Source organism: Phocoena phocoena, chromosome 15 (assembly GCF_963924675.1).
Source record: "Phocoena phocoena chromosome 15, mPhoPho1.1, whole genome shotgun sequence".
NCBI classification, from domain to species: domain Eukaryota; kingdom Metazoa; phylum Chordata; class Mammalia; order Artiodactyla; family Phocoenidae; genus Phocoena; species Phocoena phocoena.
The window spans coordinates 34,575,268-34,594,889 of NC_089233.1; the positions used below are offsets into that span (position 1 = coordinate 34,575,268).

At 49.3% G+C, this 19,622-nt stretch overlaps 1 protein-coding gene across 1 annotated transcript in view; it reads right to left on the reverse strand.

Annotated features, from left to right (window-relative positions):
* Positions 1 to 19,354, reverse strand: part of C15H16orf96 (chromosome 15 C16orf96 homolog) — a 38,059-nt gene extending 18,705 nt beyond the window's left edge. The window contains 9 exon segments of the mRNA XM_065893214.1: positions 2,086 to 2,196; positions 2,560 to 2,645; positions 4,994 to 5,612; positions 5,762 to 6,010; positions 6,070 to 6,183; positions 6,308 to 6,394; positions 6,604 to 6,684; positions 8,078 to 8,182; positions 18,938 to 19,354. Of these exon segments, the coding sequence (XP_065749286.1) occupies positions 2,086 to 2,196; positions 2,560 to 2,645; positions 4,994 to 5,612; positions 5,762 to 6,010; positions 6,070 to 6,183; positions 6,308 to 6,394; positions 6,604 to 6,684; positions 8,078 to 8,182; positions 18,938 to 19,354 (1,869 nt within the window).
* Positions 19,355 to 19,622: the final 268 nt, after the last annotated feature.

Below are 19,622 nucleotides of genomic sequence, written 5' to 3' on the forward strand. Positions count from 1 at the left end.
ATTAATACCACTCCTGTCCCAAAGATGCTGAGGGGACTAGAAATGGCACTTTCCTAGGAGAGTTGGCATTTGATACACAACAGCTGTCTTATCCGTCCCCTCCTGCACCAAGCCAGAGCCTTGGATATAATAGTTTGTTCCAAGAATGGCTTTGGAATGCAGCCTCTGGCTTATAAAAGACACCTGTCCACTTGCAAAGGGCAAATAATGTTTTCACATTATTTGGGTCAGTAAGAAAGAGTTCTATCCTCACTTATTTTCCTGCTGGGTTCTTAGTGGGAAACACTCCAAGAGGAACACTCTAAGGTGATGGAAACATTTCCATCTTGATTGGGTGGTGCTGACATGGGTGTACCAAGAGGCAAAAATTAATCTAGCTCTTACACTTCAGGCCTGGGCATTTTACTGTGCGTAAAGCATACTTTCATTGAAAGCAAACAAATATTACCGCTCCCCCGCAAAAAACACGTAAGGGCTTTGGTGCTGTCCATCTTGTTGACTGCTGTATCGCTGGGCCCTGGAAGGGCGCCTGGCACACAGTGAAGGCTCAATGACGTTGGCTGAATGACTCAGGGAATGAATGGGGATTTCTCGTGCCACCTGTTACGTCCAGAACATTTTCTCCCAGGCACCCAGGTAACACAGTAACAGCGGTGTTTCCTCTCTAGTCCCGATGTTGCGACAGAACCAGGGCAGAGGTGTCTGCCCTCTCTCCTTCCTCTACTGGAAGGGCTCCATGAGGCTGCTGATCTCTTGCAGCCCATGTTCATTTAAGAACTATTTAATGAAGCGTGCTGGTACAAAGCCCAGCTCCTGATCCTTCCAGGGTTCACTTTTATAAGCAACTAGTTCTTGCTGGCACAACAGGCAGGAAGGAAGTCTGGACAAAGGCTGACTTGATCCATTTGGTTTGTTTGGCCAAACTCCTCTTGACTTTCTCTCAATGAGTGACGAGTGACAGCTCCTTGGAGGCAGATCCTACGCCCACCCCCGCCACCCCGAGCAGGGCAGGACATGGTGCTGGACACACATCAGAAGTGCTGAAAGAACTGGCCCCAGTCTCCGACCAGGAAGGACACCAATAGGTCCCTAGGACACGGCATCCCAGTCTCTCTGAAAAGCAGTGGCTAAATGAGGGCGCAGAGTTGGCAGGAGACTACGTAGTTCCTGATCCTGGTGCTCACAAAAGTCTGGGCCTGAAACCATGTATTGGGAGCCCACACACGGCCCAGGCACTCCCTTCTTTCCCCACTTGGGCTGGGCATCGGCTCACCTTCAATGAACTCCTCTCCCATCCAAGTTGTCCTGTGCACGCTAGCCTGGTCACTCTGTGTGACCGCCTTGGGAGAGGGATCTGTGCCCTCCCCTTTCGCTCCCCACACCCTAGTGCATCCCACCAACAGCCCCCTGACTTGGAATCAGAAGCCCTCTATGGAAATCACCTCAGGTGGATCTGTTTGGGATTTTGTCTCTTTATACCCTGGGGTCATCTCCTCCCACTGGGAATAACTTTGATCCTTTCCCCAAGGGTCTGGGATGCCTCTGGGACAAGGCACAGATGGGACTGGTCCCGAGGTCATCAGGGCAGGGTCATCAGGCCAGCTCAGTGAGCCCAAGGGAGAAGGTGTCTGGTTGAATGACCCCTGGGAGGTGCTCTGCATCGTCCTCACATTTCTCATGTCAGACTCTGCTGTTCCAGACAGGCCCCATGGTGTGAGAACTCGGGAACAAGCCAGTTTAGGGGAAAGGTTATGAACATGAACAGCTGGCCCAAGAAATCCTCTTATCCACTCACCGATTTATTCAGCACATTCTGAGCCTTCACTTTGTGCCAGGCACCCTTCTGGCGTGGGTGACCCAAGCGGTGAACGAGACAGATCCTGTTCAGGCCCTCTTGTTTATGTGTTGGGGGTGCAGGTGGCGGGATTTGTTTGCTTTTCATGGAAGTATAACTTACACACAGTAAAATGCCAGGAAAGTGTCCCTGGTTCCCCTGCCTTCAGGGTGTCTGTGAAATTTTTGGGGAGAATCTGAATGTCCCAATGAGGAATCCTCCCTCCTCTGGGCCCTTCCAGACCTCCGAACCTTAAACTCATCCAGGCGAATCTGGAGCTTGTCCACTGCCCTGTCCAGCACGAGGTGGTGGTCCTTTATCATCTCTATCTGGTGGCCCCAAATTCTCTCAAGTTCCTCCTCCTACAAGGGGGAGACATAGACACAAGAGGCCTCTGTTTCTGAGGTCGCCATGGCTGGGAAGGGACTTCAAGAGAGTACCAGACCAGGGCATCCCCAGCCTGCCAGCCAACTGCCACTTTAGACACTTGTCAGAGGGAACCATGTGGCCGCCCACCACTGGGAGCCTTGCACCAGCCGGGGCAGACCTGCTTCCGTGGGGCTGCACCTCCCTTCTGGGCCCCACTCCCTCCCCAGGGCTCCTTTCAGCTCCAGGACAAACGCTGCATCCAGGAGGGCAGGGCCTCCACCTGGCTCTGGCCATGGAGTCTGCCATCACCTCAAGCCATCGTCTTCTCAAATGCCTTTTCTGCCCGGGACACTGACCCTCATTCTGGATTTCTGGAGGCTGCCAATCTTTTCTTGCAATACGTCCGCCGTTGTCCCAAGCTTGAAAGAGGCTCCCATATTAGCTGAAAGCAAAGGAGGGGGTGGCTGTTGGGGGCAGGGATGGGGGAAGATGCTTCATCTAGAGTTCCACCTGTTTCTGTTATACTTAAGGCAGTGCTTTCCAACAAAGAGATGCTGTGAGCTTGGGGACCTTTGAGATCATCTAAAATTTTCTTGTGAAAATTAAAAAAAAAAATCTAAAAATAAGCAGGTGAAATTAATTTTTTTAAAGATTTTTTTTTGATGTGGACCATTTTTAAAGTCTTTATTGAATTTGTTATAATATAGCCTCTGTTTTATGTTTTGGTTTTTTGACCCCGAGGCAGTTGGGAGCTTAGCTCCCTGATCAGGGATCAAACCCACACCCCCTGCATTGGAAGGTGAAGTCTTAACCACTGGACCACCAGGGAAGTCCCAGGTGAAATTAATTTTAAGAAAATATTTTGTTTAACCCAATATAATCCATGTGGGTTTTGGGGGGGGCCACACTGTGGGGCATGCAGTATCTTAGTTCCCCAACCAGGGACTGAACCCGTGCCCCCTGCATTGGGAGCTTGGAGTCAACCACTGGACCGCCAGGGAAGTCCATAACCCAATATAATCCAAAATAGCATCATTTTGGGAATTCCCTGGCAGTCCAGTGGTTGGGACTCCACGTTTTCACTGACGAGGGCCCGGGTTCAATCCCTGGTCAGGGAACTAAGATCCCACAAGCTGCGCAGCCAAAAAAAAAAAAAAGCATCATTTTAATATGTGATCAACAAAATGATTAACGAGATATTTCACATTCTTGTTTTCGTATTAAGCCCTCAATATCTGGTGTGCACTTTGTGCTTGGACCATATGGGAACTTGAACTTGCCCTATTTCAGATGTTTGACAGCCTCGTGGTTATCCTATTAGGGAAACCTCTCTGGAATTTATTGCCCTCCCAGAAATGGTCCTGAGAAAAACTATGGAGTATTTACTTGTGAGAGTTTATGAAATGTATTATCTCATAACAAGATGCAAAGGGGGATTTAACATAAAAGGAGAGGGGTGAAAAAAAAAAGTGCCCTATATCCAGTTTTGGATGAGAGGCCAAAAAGTGATGTACATGACACAGCTAGGAGGGTAGGAAACACTGCAGCCAAGACACATTCACAACCTATTTTTAGTTTTCTTAACAAAAATGGCAACTAGTCAGAAGTAGAGTTTGGGCTATTATGGCTTTATGTTTTATATTTAAATTCATGACTATCATGACCTAAGCTGTGCCCCAGAATTCACAGAGATCGGTGTGGTTCTTTTTAGCTGCTCGAAGTTCTTTTTCAAGATCTGTGGAATGGCACTGCCCATCAGGGGTGGCACCATGTATGGATTTGACTTAGGCTAATTCAACTATTACACCTGGCAGAGAGCGAAAAAGCAAGATAATGATTCAAAGAGGGGAGGACAGTGGATCTGAAAGTGGGTTCCCTGAGCCAACAGCAGCATAAGCAGCATCCCCCAGAATGGGTTAGAAAGAGAAATTCTAGGGCCCCACTCACACCAACAGGTCAGATCTGGGGTCGGGCCCAGCAGCCTGTGCCTTACCGAGTGCCCCAGGGATGCTGAGGTGAGCTTAAGGTTGAGAACCACTAGGGTAGGCCATTCTCCTCTCCACTCCCCACAGTGAACATATGCCCATCATGGGCATGAACTGGGATCATAAGTCTATTGGTCCTACTGCCACCTAGAACATGACTGTGGTTTTTTTGTTTTTTTTTTGTGGTATACGGGCCTCTGACTGTTGTGGCCTCTCCCGTTGCGGAGCACAGGCTCTGGACGCGCAGGCTCAGCGGCCATGGCTCACGGGCCCAGCCACTCCACGGCATGTGGGATCTTCCCGGACCGGGGCATGAACCCATGTCCCCTGCATTGGCAGGCGGACTCTCAACCACTGCGCCACCAGGGAAGCCTGACTGTGGTCTTTAAGAAAACATATGTTTGCCCAGCTGTTGTTCCTAATCCCAAATTGACCACTTCATCTGGGGTCTGTTCAGTGCTATTAGACACTCTGGTTGATCTGGACTTATCAAAATACTGTACAGCAGTACTATTTTATGGGCTATTGAAAGGGAATTTCCAAGAGTAATTTTGACTTGATTTTCCTTCTTGAACACCAACTTTAGACCCTAACCACCGTTCTTCCCTAAGATAAGACCTCACTGTACATTCATTGTAAAATAATAGACTAGTAAGAGGCTAATGCTTAAGCCAAAGGAATGAATGGCTAATGGTTGAATGCACATTTTGTTGGGGCAGCTAAATGTAGGAGAGGAGGTGCTTTTCAAAGGCCACAGGGAGGGCCTGAGCCCTTGTTACCCTTCCAGAAGCCAGGCCGGGCCTACCTAGATAAGTCATACGCTGATGCACGTTGGATGACACCTGGGCAAACTCTTCTTTCAGGGAGTCATGTCTAATAGGCATCTGGGCTATGTGGCTCATGGAATACCTGACGGCCTTCTACTTGTCTTCAGGGGTCATGGCCTGTTTGGCAGCCAGCATGGCCTGGGACAGGGCCATGTTGGGAGGGACATGGGCAGAAGAGAATGAAGGAAAGAGGATGTCTTCACAGTCCACCTCCTGCAAGTCTTCCATCTTGCCATCCTTGGTGAAGGCCCCGCGGGAGGTCCCTGTGCCCAGGATGTCTGCAAGGACCCCTAAGGGCCCGGATGCGGCCACGGCTGTTGCTATGGTGGCCAATTTGGTGGCCGGGGTGTCCCTGACCAGCCTGGCAGCCGCTTTAGCTGCCTGGGCTGCCGATGTTGCTGCAGCTGTGAAGGTGGCTGCGGCAGCAGCTGCAATGGCAGCATTGGATTTTATCTGCTGAACCGCAGACGGGGATCCCTTAGGGAGTACTTCCGTGGAGGCCTCAGCCCTTGGGGCTCCATCCTGAGGGACTCCTACTTCCACGGAGGAATATTCCTCCTCCTTTTCTGAGAGAGCTGAGAGCTTGGACGTGTCTCCCTGGCGAGACCATGACTGCAGTAAATGAGGCTAAGCTGAGCCTAGTTCCATGGCTGGGGGTAGGGTCCTAGAGCCCAGGAGCTGGGCAGACAGGGAGCCCGACAGGCCTAGGCCAGGCTGGAAATAGCCCAAGCTAGTCCCGGGCAAGCCTCTGGGAGGAGGCCAGCCTCGTGGTGGTACAGGCCAGGATCCTGATTGTGTGGGCTGAGGACCTGGGGCAGGCCCCAGTCCAGGGGCAGGCCCAGGTCCAAACGCAGGCCCAGGTCCAAACGCAGGCCCAGGTCCAAACGCAGGCCCAGATCCAGGCGCAGGCCCAGGTTCGAGCACTTGGGCCTGGTCCGGTCCCTGGGCCCTGGGAAGCGGAGCTGCTTGGGCAGACTCCTCCTCCTGTAGCTGCCCTGGACTTGGTAATGCCAGATGGTCTCTAGGAACTGGGGCGCTGGATGGCCTCCACGACCTGGCCGTGGCTAACTTCTTCGTGGTACTCAGCCGTCTGAGGAAGGTCGATCTCTGCAACATGTTCCGCAATCTGCCACCGCTTGGAATCATCCAGCAGTTGTGGAGCAGTTCCCTGCGGAAGAGGGGGCTGGGCTGGCCAGGGCTGCTCCAGACCGGCTCAGCGATCACCCTGCCCACTCCTCACTCCGCCTTCCCCGATGCTCAGATGCTGCCTCTCCGCTTCCTCCTTCACTTACTGGGGTGAACATGGCCTCATGGAGGCTGCTCCAGAGCACCATGTCCTCAGTTTTGGGCATGGTGGTTATCTTGTTCTGGAGAGAAATCTGGGGGGGTGGGAAGGAGACTGGGAATAAGGGTCATGAACCCAGAGGGTGTGGTACCCTCAGTGGCTCCCTCCTCCATGCTGCCCTCTACACTTGCAAATAAATGGGCCTTTCCAGATTGTGTTCTCCTCCTACCCCTCCTTGCCCCCAGCACCCCTGGGCCTGGAGGGCGGGGGTCTGGCGTGGCAGGATGGGCCCCAGACCCTCACCACTTCCCACTGCAGTGCACTCATCTTCCAGTTCTGCCCTTTCAAATCTTCAGAGAAAGCATCTATTCTTTCCAGATGCACCTGTCAAATGAGCCGAGCCTGTGAGCCAGCGGGTGCAGGTTCTGGTTCCAGCCCTGCTTCTCCCCCAGCTCAAATGCAAAGCCTTAGCTCTAGGTAACTAAGAGATGGAGAAGGAAGAACAGATTCCAAAACAACTGTTTCCCACTGAGTGGGAGAGGGTTCCCTGGGCAAATAAGTTTGGGAAATGCTAGGCTTAAAAAACATTCAGGGCTTCCCTGGTGGCGCAGTGGTTGAGAGTCCGCCTGCTGATGCAGCAGATGCGGGTTCGTGCCCCGGTCCAGGAAGATCCCACATGCCACGGAGCGGCTGGGCCCGTGAGCCATGGCCACTGAGCCTGCGCGTCCGGAGCCTGTGCTCCGCAGCGGGAGAGGCCACAACAGTGAGAGGCCCGCGTACCGCAAAAAAAACCCCAAAAAAACATTCAATGGGTTTTTATACTGAAGGACTTTTCAGAGCCTTTAATGGGCCAAAGTACCTTAAGAATCTCCAAGAGGTAAGCTGAGAAGGCATTGTTTCCCAAACAGATTTGGCCAACTGTCTGTTTTAGTGTTTCATGACAGTTTCCTGGCAGTGCCCTTTCTGCTCAGATGGGAGCTACACAGCCCAAGACTGAAGTTCTCACAGTTGCCATCATGATCAAATACGTACACTGACCTGTGTATTAGGGATGATACAATAAATCATGTTATTTGGGGACAAGTTGTAAAACCTCAGCCATAACACCATCCTGGGGTGTTGAGGCCTGGCTTTGGAGCCCAGCTCTCACCAGCTGTGACCTTACACTTCAGGGATTCCATATCCTTTCCCATCACGGTAAGGAGTTAGAACATGTCTGGGTTGATATTCTTGTGGCTACAGAGGGAGCTAGAATGTATGCCTATGCTAGGTTTACTCCACTTTTCAGTGTTAACAAAGTTTTCTAGACAAGGAATAAGTATTCTCTTTCTGCTAAGTTGATGGACTATAAGCCTGGAGTTACCAGGACTTGGGGAGTACCTGTGTGAGAATGAAGCCAACCCAGAGGAAAGCATCACTGAGGGAGAGATGTTGAGCACCTTGGTATGTGGTATGAACATCTTGATCTGGCTGTAACTGAAGGCATTCCTGACTTTTTAGTAAATGAGACAATAAATTCTCTTCTTTTGCCTAAGCCAGGATGAACTAGGTTTCTGTCACTTACAAATGATGTCTTAACACAGCAGGGTGAGGATCATTGTGTAAGCTGCAGAGTTCAGTGGGATGGACCAAGTGGCTCAGCCATGTCAGACCCCTTCTCCTGCCCCCAAAGCTGTGTTCTTTGACTAAGAACAGGCTTCTTGGATTTACCCTGTTACCCCAACCACCAGATGTCCAAGCAGCATGGCCAGTATGAAGGATGCTGGGGAGGGTCTACCTTGTCAAACATGTCCTTCAGCATGGCCACATCCTTCCTGAGGGTTTCAACAGTGACCCTGAGTGCATAAATGTCAGTGAGCAAATCCTGCAGGGTCTCCATGGACTGAAGAGGGAGAAAGGAAAGGAAAGTGTGAAGTTAGGTGCAGCTGGGGGAAAAGGCAAGTAAAGTGTGGAAGCTCTCTGGTGATGGCCATGGTTCAAGAAGTCTTTTGGGCTCTTCAAAGGCTTAGGCTAGAACATATTCAGAGGCCAGAAAATGACACTGAAGTGAATTGTGCTCTGAGCTCTCAGGTGGCCTAAGTGGGAAGGAGGCAACCCTCGGTTTGAATGTGTTCAGTAAGCAGGAGTCACTCATCATGAAGCATCTCATGCCCTTTGGTAGGAGCCACTGGAAGATCAACAAGGAATTTATTGGATTTATGTTTTTAAAGGGTACTTCTGGCCGCATGTGCAGATTGGCCCTTGGAGGGTAAGGGGGAAGCCAGAGGAGCAGGGAGGAAACTTCAAGGCAAGAGCTGATGGGTGCAATGTTGGTCTCACAGCTCAGCTCCACCAATGACTGGGGCTGTTACTGCATCTTCCCAGATTTTAGACTCCTCAGTAATTAAATGGGTATGAAAAAACTGTGATAATTTATATAAAGGGTCTAGTGCATAGTTAGGCATTCAGGTAACAAAAATAACAAATAGTGAAATGGCAGAAGTCCTTCTTCTCTGTAATTACATTAAATGTAAATGGCTGAAATTTCAGTTAAAAGGCAGAGATTGGCAGAATAGATAAGAAAACATGATCCAACCTCATGCTGTCTATAGGAGACACATATTAGATTCAAAGATACAAATAGGCTGAAAACAAAAGGATAGAAAAAGATATACTATGCAAGCAGTAACCAACAGAGAAGCAGAGTGGCTACACTAATATCAGACAAAATAGACTTTAAGATAAAAATTGTTACTAAAACACAGAGGTACATTTATAATGATAAGAGGGTCAATCCATCAGGAAGATATGATAATTATAAACATACATGCACCTAGCAATGAAGTCCCAAAACTAAATGAAGCAAAAACTGAAATAACTTAAAGGAGAAATAGTTGAAGACTTCAATACCCGATTTTCAATAATGGATAAAACAACTAGATAGAAGATCATCAAGGAAACAGAAGATATGAAGATCACTATAAACCAAATGGATATAACAGACATCTATAGAACACTCCACTCAACAATGGCAGAATATACATATTGGGTTGGCCAAGAAGTTCGTTTGGGTTTTTCCATAAGATGTTACGGAAAAACTGAACAAACTTCTTGGCCAACCCAATAGAACATTCTACCGGATAGACCATATGTTAGGCCATAAGACAAGACTCAATAAATTTAAAAAGGACTGAAATCATACAAAATGTGTATTCTCGACCACAATGGAGTTAAATTAGAAATCAATAACAGGGGCTTCCCTGGTGGCACAGTGGTTAAGAATCTGCTTGCCAACGCAGGGGACAAGGGTTCGAGCCCTGGTCCAGGAAGATCCCACATGCCGCTGAGCAACTAAGCCTGTGTGCCACAACTACTGAGCCTGTGCTCTAGAGCCTGCGAGCCACAACTACTGAAGCCTGGGCTCCTAGAGCCCGTGCTCTGCAACAAGAGAAGCCACCGCAATGAGAAGCCCACGCACGGCAACAAAGAGTAGCCCCTGCTCACCGCAACTAGAGAAAGCCCACAGGCAGCAATGAAGACCCAATGCAGCCAAAAATAAATAAATAAAATTTATTTAAAAAAAATCAATAACAGAAGAAACTTTTGGAAGTTCACAAATATATGGAAATTAAACAACATTCTCCTAAATAACCAATGGGTCAAAGAAGAAATTGCAAAGGAAATTAGAAACACTTTGAGATGAATTAAAATGAAAACACAAACACACCAAAACTTACAGGATGCAGCTAAAGCAGTGCTTAGAGAGAAATTTTAGCTGGAAGTGACAATATTAATAAAGAAGAAAGATCTCAAATCAATAGCCTAATCTTCTACCTGAAGGCACTGGAAAAGACAGATCAAAATAAAACTAAAGAAGGCAGAAAAACTGAAACAATAAAGATTAGAGTGGAAACTAATGAAATAGAGCAGGGGTCCCCAACCCCTGGTCCACGGACAGCAGGAGGTGAGCAGCGGGCAAGCAAGCAAGCTTCATCTGTATTTATAGCCGCTCCCCATTGCTCACATTACCACCTGAGCTCCACCTCCTGTCAGCATTATGGTGAGTTGTACAGTTATTTAATTATATACTACAATGTAATAATAATAGAAATAAAGTGCATGATAAATATAATGCTCTTGAATCATCCTGAAACCACCTCACCCCCTGGTTCGTGGAAAAACTGTCTTCCACGAAACCAGTCCCTGGTGCCAAAAAGGTTAGGGACCACTGAAATAAAGAACAGAAAAATAATAGAGGAAATCAATGAAACTAAAAGCTGGTTCTTTGAAAAGATCAACAAAATTAGCAAACCTTTAGCTGGATTGACCAAGAAAAAAAGAGAAGACTCAAATTACTAGAATGAGAAATCAAAGAGGGAACATTGCTATTGACCCTACAGAAATAAAAAGAATTATAAAGGAATACTATGAACAGTTGTATGCCAACAAATCAGATAAGGTGGATGAAATGGACAAATTCCTAGAAAGACATAAACTGCCAAGACTGACTCAAGACAAAATAATCTGAATAGACCTAAAACAAGTAAAATGACTGAATTAGCAAAACAAAAACAAAAACAACACGTGAAAAAAGGCCCAAGCCCAGATGGCTTCACCAATGACTTTTATCAAAAATTTAAAGGACAATTAATACCAATTCTTTTTTTTTTTTTTTTTTGTGCTACGCGGGCCTCTCACTGTTGTGGCCTCTCCCGTTGTGGAGCACAGGCTCCGGACGCGCAGGCTTAGCGGCCATGGCTCACGGGCCCAGCCGCTCCGCAGCACGTGGGATCTTCCCGGACTGGGGCACGAACCCGCATCCTCTGCATCGGCAGGCGGACTCTCAACCACTGCGCCACCAGGGAAGCCCTTAATACCAATTCTTAACAAACTTTTCCAAAAACCAGAAGAATTCCTAACTCATTCTATGAGGCCAATATTGCCCTGATAAAAATCAAAGATATCACAGGAAAACTAGAATATGGATGCAAAAATCCTCAACAAAATACTACCAAACTGAATCCAGCTACATATAAGAAAAATAATCCAATTAAAAATGAGCAAGGGGCTTCCCTGGTGGCGCAGTGGTTGAGAGTCCGCCTGCTGATGCAGGGGACGCGGGTTCGTGCTCCGGTCTGGGAAGATCCCACATGCTGCAGAGTGGCTGGGCCCGTGAGCCATGGCCGCTGGGCCTGCGTGTCCAGAACCTGTGCTCCACAACGGGAGAGGCCGCAGCAGTGAGAGGCCCGTGTAGCGCAAAAAAAAAAAAAAAAAAAAAAAATGAGCAAGGACTTCCCTGGGGGTCCAGTGGATAAGACTCCACACTCCCAATGCAGGGGGCCTGGGTTCGATCCCTGGCCAGGGAACTAGATCCTGCATGCATGCCACAACTAAGAGTTCGCATGCCACAACTAAAGAGTCCACATGTCACAACTAAAAGATCCTGTGTGCCTCAAGGAAGATCCTGCATGCCACAACTAAGACCCAGCGTGGCCAAAATAAATAAATAAATAGTTTTAAAAATGGGCAAAGATCTGAACAGACATTTTTCCAAAGATGATATACAAATGGGCAATAAGCACAAGAAAAGATGCTCAACATCATTAGTCACCAGGAAAATAAAAATCAAAACCACAGTGAGATATGCTAGGATGGCTATCATCAAAAAGACAGAAAATAAGAAGTGTTGGTGAGGATGTGGAGAAATTGGAATCCTTATACACTGCTGGCAGGAATATAAAATGGTGCACCTCTTTGGAAAACAGGCTGACAGTTCCCCAGGATTGAAACACAGAGTTACCATGTGGTCCAGCAATTCCACCTTTAGGTATATAGAAATGAAAGCCTATGGGCTTCCCTGGTGGTGCAGAGGTTGAGAGTCCGCCTGCCGATGCAGGAGACACGGGTTCGTGCCCCGGTCCGGGAAGATCCCACATCCCACATCCCACATCCCACATGCCGCAGAGCGGCTGGGCCCATGAGCCATGGCCGCTGAGCGTGCGCGCCCGGAGCCTGTGCTCCGCAACAGGAGAGGCCACAACAGTGAGAGGCCCGCGTACCGCAAAAAAAAAAAAAAAAAAGAAATGAAAGCCTATGTTCACAGAAAATCTTGTACAGCAATGTTCATAGTGGCATTATTCCTAATAGCCAAAAGGTGGAAACAACCCAAATACCCATCAACTGATAAACAAAATCTGGTCTACCCATACAATGGAATATTATATGGCCAAAAAATAAAGTACTGATACATGCTACAGATAAGCCTGAAGACATTACGGTAAGGGACTTCCCTGGTGGTCCAGGGATCCCGTTGAGGCACATGGGATCTTTCATTGCAGCGTGGGCTCTTCACTGTGGTGCATGGACTTCTCCCTAGTTGTGGTATATGGATTTTCTCTTTCTAGTTGTGGAGCCCAGGCTCCAGGGTGCATGGGCTCTGTAGTTGTGGCCTGCAGGCTCCAGGGCGCATGGGCTCTGTAGTTTGCGGCATGCGGGCTCTCTCGTTGAGATGCACAAGCTCAGTAGTTGCGGCATGCAAGCTTAGTTGCCCTGTGGCATGTGGGATCTTAGTTCCCCGATCAGGGATCGAACCTGCGTCTCCTGCATTGGGAGGTGGATTCTTAACCACTGTGCCACCAGGGAAGCCCCCAGTATACTTTAAATGGATGAACTTCCTGGTATGTGGAATATATCTCAATAAAGCTTTAAACAATAGCATTTTTGTTTTAACTGGGGGAAACTGCAACACTGTCTATTGGATGGTATTCATGAGTTACTGTTAATTTTTCTGGGAGTGATAATAGTATTAAGAGACCAGTTTTCCAAGGCCTTATCTGCTGTAGATAGAAAAATGCTTTTCAGAGAAATCTACAAGGTCCAGATCCCCCACCTATGCAGGGATGCTTCCCCCTCCCCTTGTATCTCTGGGTACCAACCAGGGGACCAAATCATCTGAGCAGGAATCATACCCCTCTCCCATGGGTAACTACAGGGCAAACCCAGAAACGATGGCCTGGTGGGCTGCTCCATGGGTAGGGGCTGCACAGGAGAGGAGGAAGATGCTTTTCTCGTGGGTCTCCTAGGACATGCAGTTAAAGGTTTCCCACAGCAGATCTAGCCTGCTTCTCACCAGGGGGGTCACGCCCCGAACTCTGGACTGTGTTGGTGGGAGAACAGCCAGGAAGATCCCACTTGGCCCCTCAGGCCACAATCAGGGCTGGGATGGAGCCAAGTTCAGGGAAGCGAATTCTAGAAAGCTGCCCTTCTTGGAAGCAGAATGTCCAGACATTCATTCTCCCTCTGTCTTTCTGTCTCTTTCTCTCTGTCTGAGGATGGCTTCAAGAATGTAGGTTCGACCTGGGGTCCAAGTGCTTCCAGAAGCTTTCAAGGGCTGATAAGGGGGTCCAAGACAAACATCCCCTTGAACAATCAGCTAGACTGGTCTACAAGGCCTCAGAGCCAGAACTTTGGGAAATGGGAATGCTAACATCACTTCCTTCCCAGGGAAGGAGGAATGCAATAGCTCTTCCCGGCACCCTGGGAAGAGCACTGCCAACGCAGGAAGTTCATTACTATTAGTGCAATGACTTTCACCTTGATTCTCTAAAACCCCAAAGGGTCTTCCGTGCCCTTAAGCTTTGCTTTGGAATTCTCAAAAACCAATTTAAATTTAAAATCATTTTAATTGTGGGATACACAGCAGATTTTGGTTGGGGGAGTAAAATGGGGAGGGAGTTTTGAAATTTCAAAACAAAAGCAGCAACAGGTTGTTACAATCCCCTAGTGGGACACACAAGTTTACTTATGGAAACGGGGTTAGCCAGAACAATCTTAATAACAGACAGTGGACATGGCCCCTGATTTTCCCCTGTGACGCCAGCAGGGGTTATCATAACAGATGAGATAACCTGAGATAACCGAGGCCTCGAAGAGACAGCCAGGGGCTTCTGAGCAGCTTTCTAAAACTCCTGTTCAGGGCTGCCTGGGAGATGCAGGCAGGGCCTGGGAACTTGCAATTCTGGAAATGCTCCCTGGCGCCAGGAGCCTGGGTGGGTGCCCCCCTGGAGGTTGCACAGCAAGCAGGGAGCCCAGGTTTTCTAAGCAGTTCTCAATGGGGCGATTTGGCCCCCAGTGGGCATTTGGCAAGTCTGGAGACATTTCTGGTTGTCATGACTATGGGGTGTTCCTGGCATCTAGTGGGTAGAGGCCAAGGATGCTGCTCAGCATCCTTCAGTGCACAGGACAATCTCCACCACAAAGAATTATCCGGCCCCAAATGTCAGTCATGCTGAGGGTTAGAAACTGCAATCTAAGCTTGCTTAGTGAGGACCTGCTGCCCTACCCGAGCCCCCAAATCCAGCGGTGTGCTGACCAAGAGCACCACCCCTTGTGCTGCACCTGTGGGTCCTCCCAAACCTCTCCAGAAGCCCCCTTTGTGCCTGCCCTAGTTTCCAGGGCACCATTCACCCCATCTGGGGTAAGTGCTGGGGCTGGGAGGCTTGTCTTCCCCATGAAGGGTGGCATTTGGTCTGCCAGCCTGGCTGACGTGGGCCGGAGTTGGGGGTACGGTGGGAGTGGGTTGTAGATTCTTAGCTAAGCAGCTTGCACCGCCCTAGAACCAGCTACCATGGCAACCCCGACAATGGGTCAGCTTCGTGGTAACCCTGGCAACCTCAGCCATTCTGGGACTTGGCGACATTCTCTAACGGTGGTGGGGACATTCCTAGGTACACAAACAGTCCTCTGAGGGCGGTATGACCAGTTCCGAACCTGTCCACCAGCCCCCTGTATGAGCTGGCTGGGCCACTCTGGGTACTCGTGCATTCTAGGAGACTTCATCCATCAAGGCAGGCCGGGGGCAGGCTGCTCCGGAGGGGCTGGCACCTCGGACATCGTGTCCACCTCTCCAGCTTTGAGGTCCCTGTAACCTGCCCTCAGCCACCCCTGCAGCCTTCTGTTGTCTCTAGTAACACTTCTTGTCTTAAAGTCTATCCTGTCTGATGTTAGTACAGTAACTCCAGCTCTCTTCTGGCTACTGCTTGTGTGGAATATCTTTTTCTATCCTTTAACTTCCAACCTATTTGTCTTTGAATCAGTGTGTCTCTTGGAGACAGCATATAGTTAGATGATCTCTGCTTTTTGTGCGTGTGGTAAAACACACATAACAATACTAAAGTGAACAATTCGGTGGCAGTCGGTACATTCACAGGTTTGTGCAGCCGTCACCACTATCTAGTTCCAGAACATTTTCATCGCCCCAGAAAAAACCCATACCCACCAGCACTCAACTCCCAGCCCCCGGCAACTGACATTTTCTGTTGCTACGGACTTTCCTATTCTGGGCGTTGTCTATGAACAGAATCATGCAGTGTGGTTCTCTGTGCCCGGCTGCTTCCACTGAGCACGAAGATTTATGGCTCACACCGTGTCGCTTTGCCTCTCGCCTGCATCAGCCCATCTCGGCCAGAACGGACGTCCAGCTCTGTGCTAAGCAGTTCCCATGCTTTATCTTGTTTGGTTTTAATTGTTGTTAACAATCCTGGGAGGAGGAGGCCGTGGCCATCCCTCACCCCTTCCAGGGGGTAAGTGGCATCTCAGCACCCACAATCCTATGCCTTCCAGCTACCCACTCGGCTCAAGTTGGCACTGGCTCCCCATTTTCTAACTCTGTGACCTCGAGTGGGTTACTTAACCTCTCTGTGCCTCCATTTCCTCATCTGTAAGCACGGGATAATGACAGCACTTTCCTCTTAGAGTCGTTAAGAAGATTAAAGGAGTGAACAGATGGAGCATCCAGCTCACCTGGCATGCAGTGAGCGCTTGTTCTCAAGATCATTCCCCTGGGGAGGGAGCCAGTGGAGGAGTGAGGGTGAAGGGGACAGTGAGGAGAAGAGGCACAAGGCCCAGGAAAGTCAGGCTGGTGGACTCTGCTCTGTGCTTCTCATGGCCTATAGAGTCTCTGAGTTCTAGGAAGGGATCTTGCATTGTCTGTTTCTGTCACCTCTACAAACACCTGCACCAGGGCTCCCACCTTTTTCAGCCCCCAGGTTGGATGTAAAGCCTGGTGGTCCCTGTGTATTGATAGCTTTGGGGTGCCTGCCAGTCCAGGCAGTGGGAATGGGCCTCCAGGAGCTCTAATTCTTAGGCACGACCCTGCCTGCCTGGCCAGGAGTGGACACCTGACCCTAGGTGTGCCATCTCATTCTCTTACCCAAAAATTATAACCAGAAGACCTGGAGACTGGCAGCTGGAAGCTGAGACAAGTTAAGGGCTGTTTTTAAGATGCAGGAGATCTACGAACACTTCCTCCCTTTGAGGCCTGTCCACCCACTTCTTCCTTGGTGCCAATGAGAAACCCCAGCGTCCTTCAAATAATACACTGCTTTTGTTTAAAAAGAGTCTCAACCCAGGATTCCCTAGTGGTCCAGTGGTTAAGACTGGGTGCTTTCACTGCAGGGACCCCGGGTTCAATCCCTGGTTTGGGAACTACAATCCTGCAAGCTGCACGATGAGGCCAAAAAAAAGAGTCTCAAGCCAAATGCCCAGCAACAGGTGAATGGTTAAACCCAATGTGGTGTGTCCCTACGATAGAATACTATTCAGCCATAAAAGGGAGTGAAGCACAGACACAGGCTACAATGTGGATGAACCTGGGAAACATGACGCTCAGTGAGAGAAGCCAGACACAAAAAGCCATATATTGTATGATTCTATTTCTATGAAATGCCCAGAATTGGTAAATCTTTAGAGCCAGAAAGCAGATTAGCATTGTTGGGGTGGAGGGAGGAGGAGTGGGGAGTGATGAGGACACAGGGTTTCCTTTTCGAACCATGGAAATGGTTTAGAAGGGGATAGAGGTGGTGCTTGCACTACACTATCAATGTACCAAATGCCACCCAGCTGTTCACTTTATGTTATGTGACTCGCACCTCAATTTAAATAAGAGCAGTGTTAACCTAAGACATCCTGGAATGACTCCTCCGTGTGATGGACGTTCTCTGTTGCCCCCGCACATCCATCCTCTGCCCCTACTCACTGCCCTCAGAGGCTGACCCACAGGCACTGCGCTCTCCACTCCCCTGGTGCTCTGACTTCTGGCCCTCTTGTTTGGCCAATGGGAGGAAGGGAGGAGAGAGAGGCTGGGGTATTTATTCTTCAAAATCCAACTCTTCCCCAAGGCTACAGCTCCTGATGGATAACTGTGTGCTGGGTGGGGAGGCAGGGGAGCAAGAGTTCCAAGGTGGGTCCTGAATCAGAAGGCCTCAGCTCATCCCTGTTCCCCGGTCACTGGCTGCTGCACCCGCAGCAAATCAATATTTCTTTTCTTTTCTTTTTTTTAAATTGGGGTATAGTTGCTTTACAATGTTGTGTTAGTTTCTGCTGTACAATAAAGTAACTCAGCTATATGTATACATATATCCCCTCCCTCTTGGACCTCCCCCCCATCCCACCCATCTAGGTCATCACAGAGCACTGAGCTGAGCTCCCTGTGCTATACAGCAGGTTCCCACTAGCTACCTATTTTACACATGGTAGTGTACTTATGTCAATCCTAATCTCCCACTTCGTCCCACCCTCCCCTTGCCTCCTATGTCCCCATGTCCGTTCTCTACATCTGCATCTCTATTCCTGCCCTGCAAATAAGTTTGTCTGTACCATTTTTCTAGATTCCACATATATGTGTTAAGATGTGATATTTTTCTCTTTCTTACTTCACTCTGTATGAGAGTCTAGGTCCATCCACATCTCTACAAATGACCCAATTTTGTTCCTTTTTATGGATGAGTAATATTCCATTGTATATAGGTACAACATCTTCTTTATCCATTCACCTGTCGATGGGCATTTAGGTTGCTTCCACATCCTGGCTATTGTAAATAGTGCTGCAGTGAACATTGGTGTGCATGTGCCTTTTTGAATTATGGTTTTCTCAGGGTATATGCCCAGTAGTGGGATTGCTGGGTCATATGGTAGTTCTATTTTCTGAGTGTCAGTTTCCTCACCTACAGGTCCTCAATTATTTTTTTTTCATTGAGGTGAGATTCACATAACATACCATTTGAGGGCTTCCCTGGTGGTGCAGTGGTTGAGAGTCCGCCTGCTGATGCAGGGGACACGGGTTCGTGCCCCAGTCTGGGAAGATCCCACATGCCGTGGAGCGGCTAGGCCCGTGAGCCATGGCCGCTAAGCCTGCGCGTCCAGAGCCGGTGCTCCGCAACGGGAGAGGCCACAACAGTGAGAGGCCCACGTACCGCAAAAACAAAAAAATACCATTTGAAAGTGTATAGTTCAGTAGCATTTACTGCTTTAATAGTGTTGTTCTCTATTTAGTTCTAAAACCTCATCACCACCCCAAAAGGAAACCCTGTAACCACTAAGCAGTCCTTCCCCATTTCCTCTCCCTCCAGCCCCTGGCAACCACCCATCTGCTTTCTGTCTCTACGAATGTGCCCACTCTGGACATTTCACACAGTGTATGGGCTTCTTTCCCCTACACTGATGAAGGATGGAAACTTGGAGCTTCGGTTCTGCCTGAGTCCAAAGCCAAATTCCTCTCCTGGTTAAGGGCAGGGCCCTTCATCAGGGGCACCAGGTAGGGGTGAACAGCCTGGCAGGAGAGCCAAGGGGGACGGCAGCTTCTGGAGTCCAGGCGGCTTACCTTGGCCATGGCTTCCTCGTTGCCCTCCAATATCCGGAGCTTTATCAGGTTCCATAAGTCCTGGGCACGCTGGCCAGTGCCCTGGCTGCCCTCCAGCAGCTGGGAGGTGGAGGGCAGTTCCTGCAGCACAGCCAGCTGGTTCTCCATCTTGTCCACATGGCTCACCAGGTGGTCGAAGATGTTGCCGAGCCTCTTCATGGCGTTAAGGATGGGCTGGGCGTCTCCTTCCCGGGGCATGAACATGGCTGGCGAGGTGTGGAGGAAGTCCTCATCCACCGAGAGGACCTTCTCAAGGTCAGCCATGTGGATGTGCTCCAGGATACCCTGGAGTAGGAGGTGCAGGGCCTTGAAGTTCACCACCCTGCACTGTGGGATGGCGATGTTGACCAGCTCTGAGAACGTGAGCGAGAAGCTCATTCTGCCGGGGTTAGGGGCCGGCTGGGCTGGCCTTCTGGGAGTCCATGGGGACAAACGGTGGCTTTCAGTGGACCCGCAAGCTGTACGGACAGGTCCTCAGGGGCCCGGGGAGGCTGCAAGTCACAGTGGTCAGGGAGAAAATGGCCTCTGTCCCTGCTGGAGCTCAGATGAGTTTCCGGTTGCTAGGACACCAGAGAACGTGGGCGAGCGGGCAAGCTTCTGAGAGCCTGGGGTGGGCAGAGCAGCTGCCCAGTTAATTGTTGAGGAA